The sequence below is a fragment of the Cyclopterus lumpus genome, chromosome 10, assembly GCF_009769545.1.
Source record: "Cyclopterus lumpus isolate fCycLum1 chromosome 10, fCycLum1.pri, whole genome shotgun sequence".
NCBI lineage: Eukaryota > Metazoa > Chordata > Actinopteri > Perciformes > Cyclopteridae > Cyclopterus > Cyclopterus lumpus.
In genome coordinates this window covers 11,187,783-11,198,155 of record NC_046975.1, presented here as the reverse complement: position 1 = coordinate 11,198,155, position 10,373 = coordinate 11,187,783, and the positions used below count along the sequence as shown (strand labels likewise).

Below are 10,373 nucleotides of genomic sequence, written 5' to 3'. Positions count from 1 at the left end.
ACAACATTTTACACCTGTAGATAGAAGTGGCATTAGTTAGTACTTTATTTAAGTTATGTGGTTCTTGACCTAGGGGTCAGACCCCAGATAAATCTGAGGGGTCGTGGGATGATTAATGAGGCAGGAGGGAAAAAAACTAAGTTCTGTTACATAAATCATTATCATCTCAAATCTTCATCTGAAAAGCACAAGGAGTACCTCAAAAGTATCATTACTTAAGTACAGCACTTAAGTCAATGACCCAAATCTCCTCAATAACGGCACAACAGCTGTTTTTCAGCTATTTATCTTTTCATTCCAACTTATTTTATTTTGAGCAGTCCGTGGCTTCAGTGGTCATTAACTCGATCTGCTGAGCTAATACAGTAGCTTCTCAATCCCCAAACAATAGGTTAAAAAGGACAGTACACTGAACATGCACAGCAACAATCATCACTTCTATCAACATGCTTGGGTCTTGCCACCCACAGATTATGGTACACAAGGCTCAGACAAACACAGAAACCTGGCAACCTTTAAATGTTACCCATTGCTGTACTGTGACTGCTAAATGGTGTGGGGAAGCCCCGATTTTCAGCGCGCTGCCGGTGACTCATCAAGGAACTGAAAGGTCAGAGGTCAGACCTTTTGTCACAGGCATCAAACAAACAGGCCGGGGGCCCAGTGAGTCACACATCCTTGGGGACGCGAAGGGGTGGGCTTTGTGCTGTGTTCGGTAATTGTCTCTCTGTCACCTACCACCATCAGGAGGCGACAACAGGCAGATAAGCAGATAGAGCGACTACTCAATGCCTGTTTCTGTGTGATACGCTTACACCTATCCTGCTCCATAGCCTCGGGAGTAATATGACAGGGAAGGACGCCTGCAGTGTCTGTGAAATGCGAGCCGATTGTTTTTCAAACGTCGTCACCGGGGCCTTAAGCTTTAGTAGGTCAGCTCCCACAGTAAAATAACTTGTGATCTTACCCACATAATCATAGCTACGCCGCTAACACAAGGCCAGCATTCCACAGCAGCATTCCTGGACTCCTCTGAATGGAGAAGAAAACTGTCTGGCTACATCAGCTCAGCAACAGGTGGTGTGCTGTAATCTTCTGCATTGTAATGGGCTGTCTTAGATTTCAATAAGTGAGCCAAAGTTTATGATGAGTGCTGAGTCGACAAGTCAAGTATTTTAACACACAGACAGTAATGGATGTCTTCATCGAAAATGGTTTCCAGAATCCCATTAGATCCATTTGGGTTTTCATGTATGTCAATTAGTCCGAAGATTTTCACCGACCCCTTAACACGGTGTCGTACTGCCAGCAGATTTTTATGCCTCTAACGCCAGTTTGTCTTTTTTCTGCCGGCATCTCACTCCGTGTAAAAGGTCAGGCCGCACATTCCTGCTGGCGTCACTTAAAAAGCCGGAAGAAAGATGACATTTATCAAATAGCCTCCCATCTGTTCTCTGCTCCTCTTCCCATCACTCTCAGGCTATGGGTTAATATTCAGCATGTCAGTCTGCCCAAGACGATCAGGCCTCCGCTCTTCTCCTATTTAATTATCAACTCTCCGTGCATTCTATTTCATCATCTTAAAATCCACCACTCTCTCCCCAACTCGCTCAGCAAAATATAAGGTAGCTCTAAAATAACCAGGTCCTCTCTCCTTCTCTCTCTCTGTCATCACATTATCCCCTCCTCCCATCCTCTCTAGCTACATTATGTAACATGCAAGGTTTGGTAACTGTCATCGTCCACTCTCTAATCTTGGTTGCCCATCATAGGAGCACACATGGCTGAACACACCTGTAAGCTAATGGGGAGGGATTACACCTCTCGTCAGTATGAGCGGTGGAGGAGCAGGCGTGTCTGTCTGTCTGTCTGTCTGTCTGTCTGTCTGTCCTTTCTCCCCGACTGACTGCCTTGAATTGGCTGCTGACAAATGCCAGCACAAAGCTGGGTATTTGCTCCCACGTACAGTATGTAGGTGTGAGGATTCTCTCTCGATCTCTCTATTTTCTATTTTTCGATCGCCCTCACCCTTCCTTCCCACCTTCTCTTTTTCTCAACCTGCCTCCATCTCCTCAAGATCTATACATCTCTATTTTTTGCGCTCTCTCCCCCCTCTCTTTTGTGTTCCAATTCCTCTCCTCTCCTCTCGTTCACCTCTCTCTTTTTTTGGCTTTCCCTATCTACTTCCGCATATTTCCTCCGTGGCAGAATGAGGCATGATTAAATATCCACCAGTGCTTGTGTTGGGTGTGTTTGCGTGTGTGAACAGGGGCGTGGCGGCTGCGTAGGTAAAGGGAGAACCTCTCTTCCTCGTCCGGCTAGCAGAGCGTTGGAGTTTTATCAGGCGAGGACTCCTCTGGATGGTTTGTGTGGGCAGCAATAGAGAACACACTGAGGAGAATGAACCGGCTGACTCAAATACACACACACACGCACGCACGCACGCGCACACACACACACACACACACACACACACACACACACACACACACACACACACACACACACACACACACACACACACACACACACACACACACACACACACACACACACACACACACACACACACACACACACACACACACACACACACACACACACACACACACACACACACACACACACACACACACTAATTATCCTACCCCTGCCCTTACATCATCTGGCTTCCACCCCCTCTATGCATCAGAGTGAAGGGAGGCCCAAACAGCCACTGTGAAGTGTTTATCATCTTTATTACTTTTCCGACAGTTTTCCCCAACCTGATTTTATTACATTGTCATCAGATGATGAGTTTCTCATCTGCTCTCTCTGCTCTTTCTTCTTTGCTTTGCCACAAATGTATCGACCTTGGTATAAATGATGAAAGCAGTGGCAGATGCAGGCACAAGTTTAGATTTGGCATCACCACCGTTGCCACACAGTTACAGTCTCTTGGTGAAACTCACCATCATCATGTCCAGAGCTTCTGGTCTTCATTTCACCTGACCTCTCTTTGCTGGAAAACAAAAACGTAAACTCAAGTTCTGGAGCAAGTGCACGAGGAGCACCAGTTTCCTTCTAGAACAGATCTTTGCAGTGCCACATTCCTTCAAAAGTGATTTGATTTGAGCGTTTATATGTATCTCACTGTATGAATAAACAACATTACACATTCTCCAGCTGCGCCATCGACTTCAGGCTTATTTGGATTTTGTGAAGGAGCCTCTGCTCCACATCATTCATAATATATGACAGAATTTTGCTATCAGTCTAATGGGGGTAAACAGAGAGATTTGCCAGAGGCTGAATGGGAAATGCCTGGAAGAGAATACAATCCAGTAAAGACCAAGAAACTGCAGTGGTGTGTACCTGAATTATCTTTTGTTTCCATATCCATCCAGTGCAGGGAAACGTTATTCTTTCTCAGATGAGCCTGACTGAGATTACTGTGACGCCATGCCCCTGTAAATGAAGGGCAGTGCAACCACTGAGTCTAAATCAAATGACATTTCAAGAACGGAGAGTCTCACCTGCAATGCCCTCTCCAACGCATCAGCAGCATCTCTCTTTCGCTCTCTGGCCACCTCAAAGTGTCCTGCCCTGCGATGTTTCCCGATGAGGTTGCTCGCATATAGATCCAGTCAGCAGCAAGGGAAACACATCGATTTCCCGTCAGCATCCACCGAGGAGTGCTGGCGCGCCAGCCGAAGCCGGAGCAGCCGTGGGGGGACATCGGTATCCCGCAGGCACCCTGGCAGCTGTGCGCAGCGTTGTTAATTCGGCCCATTAGGCCGCTGAGTGGCACAGAGATTCCCCGAATATTGAGCCTGGGACACCCCTCAATTAGACGGATCGCCCCGCACCTCGTCAGCATCCGCGGCTATCTGTTCCCATTAATCAATCACAGAGCCAAGAGAGATGGAAAGTTAATTTGGAGGAAGTGTGTTAACAGCGGGAGAGTTTGCACAGTCTTGTATTGTTAAGCTCATAGCCTTAGAAATACACTCGCTTATCAAATGTCAAAGTCAATTTAAAATGTCGGCTAATTATTCACAATCAAAAAGCCGAGTCCTATATGCATGGCAATACCGCTTTCAACGATAACATCGAGTGATAATATGTTCCAGCCTAAACAAAATAAAAGGTAAAGTCACTTTTTAATTGTCTTAGATATTATGCTCGCTTTGTGTGCATCATAACATAATTGTTGCATTTGAGTTTGCACACGTTTTGTTTGTATTCAGCGCACAAGCACGCCGCCTTCAGCTTTCAACCAAATCAATGTGGTCTAACAGGTCGTCTGCTGCATAAAGTCTTTCACATTTAAGTCATAAAGCTGGAGCTGCGCTTTAAAACAGCCAAGCTGGATTCTGCTGCTGACATTAGTTATTATGAGCGCTGGACATGATTTGCACTCCAGCCTCTCATTCACTGCCAAGCAGCGATCAGCGCTGCCTCAGGAAGTTCCAAATAAGGACAGGGAAATGGAAACCCACCGGAATAGGTCCTTATGTAGTCACGACCTTATAAGGTACGGCGGAGCCGGGCTTTCCGGCTGCAGCGCAGCCTGCTGCACAGATGGGAAATCCAAATCAAATCTATGGGGCGACGGCGACAGAGCAAGAATTATGCTGCTGTCTCGCGGAGCTGTTCAGCTATGAAGATACATTGATTCAGGCCGGAGGAAGAGCGGCGTTGTCTTCGCAATTTACTGCGAGAGCTTAATATAAAGTCTCTCCTCTCTGCTTTCCCCCAGGCCGGCGTCATGTGTCCTCAGCTGCAGTGCCTAAATATGGGCTTCCTCCACTCCAAATATGGACATCTACGTCACAGAAAGAGGGTATATAATGAGCGGGGAAACCTCTTAGCTCAGAGAGAGCCCTGAGAGCACACAAGAGCAACTGTTAGAGCAGAGATAGATAGACAAACACATAGAACTCCCTTACTGCGAAATATCACAATAAAAGTACAAAGTCAATTCAAAACAACATCCATCCAAGAGGGTCAAAACCTAACTGGATAAATCATTTAATAATTCGATTAAAAATCGAGATTGATCTGTTGAATAAATTCGATGGATGTTAGGGAATGAGTATAAAGGACACTTTTGATTTTTTCTGAAAAGACAAGTGGATCTTAACTCATCTCTGAGAGAAAAAGGAAAACAACAGGACAACTGGAGAACAAGAGTCACGGACGAGACAGAAAACAACATCTTCTTCGACACCGGCAGAAGTGTGCAGCGCTCCCTGAGCTGGGCAAAGTGATTACCTCCACCTGCGAGGCATCGCTCTGCCAGTGTGCTTCCAGCCTCCCTGAACTCATCACCAGCCCCCAGCGCAGCTCCAGCACCAACAGAGGATGGCTGCAGCCAAGACCGAGATGATCCTCCCAGCCCTGCAGATCTCAGAGCCTCTGAGCTTCCCTCATTCCCCCATGGATAACTACCCCAAGCTGGAGGAGGTGATGATGCTCAGCTCTGCAGGGACCCCTTTCCTCACCGCCTCTGCACCCGAAGGTGCAGGCTTTGGCTCCGGGGAGCCAGGAGACCAGTACGACCACCTTGCTGGAGGTAAGATCTGGAGATTTGCCTCTTTTGCCTCTGGTTCTCTGTGCTGCATGTAAACATGTATTGAAGATTACAGCACATCTGCTGAGCTACACTAAACCTGGAAAGATAAATAAACATCTGCATGACTTTATTTATTATTTATTCTTTGCTGCGTATTATTAATTTACATTATTAATTGATCATATTACTTCAGCTGACATACGATTTTTACTGACATTTTATAAATTTGGATATCAGCTGACAGAACAATACATGAATACAATACAAATCCACAAATGACCAGAGATAGGGAAACAAAAAATGTGTCTAACTTAATATAGATGTATTGATAGCTCTAAATCCTCTCTCTTGGAGGACTCAAACATAGTCACCGCATGCCTCTAGACACTCCTACTGCTCAGTTCAAATTGCATTCCTAAAACCAGCTGAACTGCAGTTTCGGTAATCAATTGCCTCGGGCTCTGTGATGGGCTTCAAGAATGTGTGTGTGTGTCTGTGTGTCTGTGTGTCTGTGTGCAAGACAGAAAGAAAGAAAGAAAGAAATAAAGAAAGGAAGAAAAAAAGAAAGAGTGTGAGCAGAGGGAAATAATGCTAGCATAGAAAGCTTGAACAGCAGCTCTTTGAGGTTTGGAAGAGTCGGGTTTTAGTGTTTAGGGGAAAGAGTTTAGTTGTCGGGGGATTCTCTGTGTGGGCACCTGACAGGAGAGAGGGATGACATACTGTCCACCGCTCTGGCAGGATTCCCCCTCTCCCTCCTTCTGGATATTGGCAGTTTGATTAATGTCTCCTCTTTCTCTGTGCTCCCTGCAGATACGTTACCTGATATCCCCTTCAACTGTGAGAAGTCAGTGGGAGAGCAGACCTACCCCACCCAGAGGCTGCCACCCATCTCTTACACAGGACGCTTCACCCTGGAGCCCGCCACCACCTGCAGCAACAGCCTCTGGGCGGAGCCCATCCTGGGCCTGTTCACTGGTCTGATGGGCAATATTGCCCCCAGCTCTTCCTCTGCTCCCTCACAGACCACCTCGTCCTCCTCTTCATCCACTTCTTCCTCTGCTACCTCCTCATCTCAGAGCCTCAGTTCCTCCATTCACCACAGCGAGCCCAACCCCATCTACTCAGCCGCCCCAACCTACTCCAGCCCCAACTCTGACATCTTCCCGGACCAGGGCCAGGTTTTTTCCAGCTCGGGTGGAGCAGTGCAGTACCCTCCTCCGGCATATCCCAATGGGAAGACTTGCAACACTAGCTTCCCTGTGCCCATGATTCCTGACTACCTCTTCCCTCAGCAGCAGGGAGAGATATGCCTGGTGCCCCCTGACCAAAAGCCCTTCCAGAGTCAGTCAAGTCAGCCGTCCCTCACTCCTCTGTCTACCATCAAGGCCTTTGCCACCCAGACTGGTTCCCAGGACTTAAAGAGTGTCTACCAGTCTCAGCTGATTAAGCCCAGCCGCATGCGTAAGTACCCCAACCGGCCAAGCAAGACACCTCCTCATGAGAGGCCCTACGCTTGCCCCGTGGAGACCTGCGATCGCCGCTTCTCCCGTTCTGATGAGCTGACTCGTCACATCCGTATCCACACAGGTCAGAAACCCTTCCAGTGCCGCATCTGCATGCGCAACTTCAGCCGCAGTGACCACCTGACAACACACATCCGCACCCACACTGGTGAGAAGCCCTTCGCCTGCGAGATCTGCGGACGCAAGTTTGCCCGCAGTGACGAGAGGAAGAGGCACACAAAGATCCACCTACGGCAGAAGGACAAGAAAGCAGAGAAGGCAGGAGCAGTGGTGTTGACAGCAGCGCCGGTATCAGCTGCTTCGCCTGCCTCTAGCTACCCTTCTCCCATCACCTCCTACCCCTCTCCAGTATCCTCCTACCCCTCTCCCGTCACCTCCTGCTACTCCTCTCCAGTCCACACTTCCTATCCATCTCCTTCCATCGCCACCACCTACCCATCAGTGTCCATGTCCAGCAGCTTTCAGTCCCAGATCGCCTCCTCCTTCCCCTCTTCAATCGCCTCACACCTATACAGCTCCCCCATCCCCACCCCGCTATTAGACATGCAGACCACTCTCTCCCCAAGGACAATTGAGATCTGCTAAGAAAGAGAAAAACTTTTTATAGTCTCTCCGCTCCTTTCCTTCCTTTTGATTCTTTGAGAGGAAAGCAATCGGCATCAAAAGACTTTGTTTTCTCCTCCAAAAAGCACTTTTATTTGTCTGCTCGCTGTAAAGGTGAATCTTGAGATTTACCTGAAAGAGAGAAAAAGACACACGTCAAGGACTGGGCAAAGACAATAGAAGATGAAAAGGGATTCCTTTCTTTCTCTGTAAAACAAATCTAGCTCTTCAAATGCGTCAGGGACTCGACAGATCGAGCGTAGAAACCAGCACTGACGGCTCTCTACTATTAGGTACACAGAAACCAAGAGACAAACAGATTGCCAGCGGTTGTGGTTCTAAGGCACGTTTGCCCTTGAAGGCACTCCATACAGTAGGCTACAAAAGACATTGAATGATATACATAAGCTACCATATATGTATATTGTACATGTGCCATGTTTTGTTTTTATCATTCTTTGGTACCATTGATGTGAAAAAATATTTGCATATTTGCATTGTATTATTTGAAGTGAGCAGGGCCATATTTTCTACATACTTTCTCTATTATGTAGTGATGATGCTGTGATACGTTTTGACATAGTTTGAAAAAAAGCACTTAAGTATTCAAGCATGAGTAAGAGTGATGTTAGTTTCTGTTTGTAAATATCATCCACTGGTACGATGTCTATCTCTCTTTCTCACATGTGACATATCGCTCGGTTATATGGAAAAATAGAGAAAAGAAAAAAAAACATTGATAAAAAAAAAAAAAAAAAAAAAATAAACAAGTAAAACGCTCCCGTTATTTGGTGCCTTTTTGTGAAGCCTTGCTGATGTTGTGACTCGGCTGTGTGCGAGAGAGGATGCACTGCATCTCGCCTTAAGGGTTGAGGGAATATTTTTGTTACAGAATGTAAGTCATATTCAGAGGGAGGAAAAGGGACAAGCTATGAGGGCACCGCTTCATTTCATTAGAATGTAAGCAAAAAAGGAGAACAACTATAAAGTATATTTTTATAAGACTTAAGTGTAAATATCCACATCTTCAAGAGCTGGAATGTTGAAGTTACCTACTGAGTAGGCATTTTTGTATGTTATATACATGCAGTTCATTATTTTGTGGTTATCTTAATTTTGTAATTGTGTTTGTTAAAACAAGTGACTCGCAAGTGTTTCTCGCTTCTAAACACATTGAATGCGCTTAACTGCCAACGGGATATTTGGTGTACAAGATATCCTCCCAGAAATTAAATATAAATAAAAATATGAATATATATGTATATTTGTTCTCACACTTTATTGTCTGACTTGATCTTTGATGCTTGAAAACATTTCATACAGTGTCATTACACCCCACCCTTCATTGCATCATGTACATCCTCATACATTAACATCGCACATTCCATCATTTTATAAGTTGATTGCGTGCAGATTATAAATGTTGATTAATAGCACAACGTCCCATCACTGAGAGACACCATTTCATTTGAGGAAAATTTGCTCAGCATCATCTTAGTGATTGAGAGAGAGAGTTTCCATCACTGTTCTCCGATTGAACCTTGTATTAATGATAACACTAACGCATGACTCGCATGCCTATAAACACTGGAGATGAGGAATTCTTATCTCCATCAAAAGTGCTCGAGAAGATATTAAGCTTATCTAAGTTTCCATTTTATTTGAGATTTAATGATACACACTGGCCCTTACTGTTGAATACAGTGTTGCAGCGTTAGGATCTTTCGGCAAAAATAAAACCACAATAATAATACTAATTCTCTTCTGTCTGTTAGAGAATAATTCTTTTTTGGAGAGGGATATTTTAATCCAACTATGCTTCGACATGCATAGGGTTATTTCCAGAGTGCAGGTAAAATCTATCACATGATAATTACCCTCTTTTCTGCAAAATGTGCTTGGCGAGAGCCTGTCACCCTGTAGCGAATGAGCTGTAGCACACAATTGGGCAATACCGTGTAGGTTAGGCTGAATCGTTGCACGAGTGCATCTGAACAGACTGGCCCTGAAGGTTTAACCGCTGTTTCTTTTGTTTTTTCAAGTATAATATAATAACAGCCTCTTCGCACCGTCATTATTCATCTGCCACTGTTCCCGAGGCAAGAAATTCTTGCTACATGTTTGGTTATGAAAATAAAACAGCTTGTTTTTTTCCCACCTATGTAGACAAGAACCCTAAGATTTTGTCTCTGTGATTTGGAGTAATTATGTCTTGCGAAATGCACTCACCAAAAATACTCACAAATGCAAACACAGCTAAAATAGAAAGCAGGAAAACAAGTAGAAGAGAGTGATAGAGGGAAAAAGAAAATAATTAAGATAATTGGTCTCCTGATCCCAAATTGACTTTCTAAATTGGGTCTGATGAGGTGTGTCTGTGTGTATGTGTGTGTGTGTGTGTGTGTGTGTGTGCGTGTGTGTGTGCGCGCGCGTGTGTGTGTGTGTCTGTGTGTGTTGGGGAGGAGTTGTGTGCACATGTATGCATGCATTTATGTTCCATATACATTGTGACCGCATATAGACTCTGACTAATGTAGCTGTTTCCTGCTGCAGCGGTGATGTGTTAGTGTGTAATTTTGTGAAATTTGTGTTATATGTTGGCAGCCGCGTTTCTGCTCTGTGTTCTTTTGGTTAAAGCTTAGCGTCCCCATTAAACAGATCGACCAGGACACCACCTTGAGTACGTATAA

The 10,373-nt window shown here is 45.3% G+C and overlaps 1 protein-coding gene across 2 annotated transcripts; it reads left to right on the top strand.

Moving 5' to 3' along the window:
* The first annotated feature begins 4,843 nt into the window (after positions 1-4,843).
* Positions 4,844-8,939, top strand: egr1 (early growth response 1). 2 transcript variants are annotated; one of them, XM_034543107.1, is made up of 3 exons: positions 4,844-5,557; positions 6,368-7,018; positions 7,145-8,939. In XM_034543107.1, the coding sequence occupies exons 1-3, from the start codon at positions 5,347-5,349 to the stop codon at positions 7,663-7,665; spliced, it is 1,383 nt and encodes a 460-aa protein (XP_034398998.1). In that variant the 5' UTR covers positions 4,844-5,346; the 3' UTR covers positions 7,666-8,939. The 2 variants fall into 2 exon arrangements, with proteins under 2 accessions (XP_034398998.1, XP_034398997.1); XM_034543106.1 differs by having other exon boundaries at positions 6,368-8,268.
* The last annotated feature ends 1,434 nt before the right edge of the window (positions 8,940-10,373 follow it).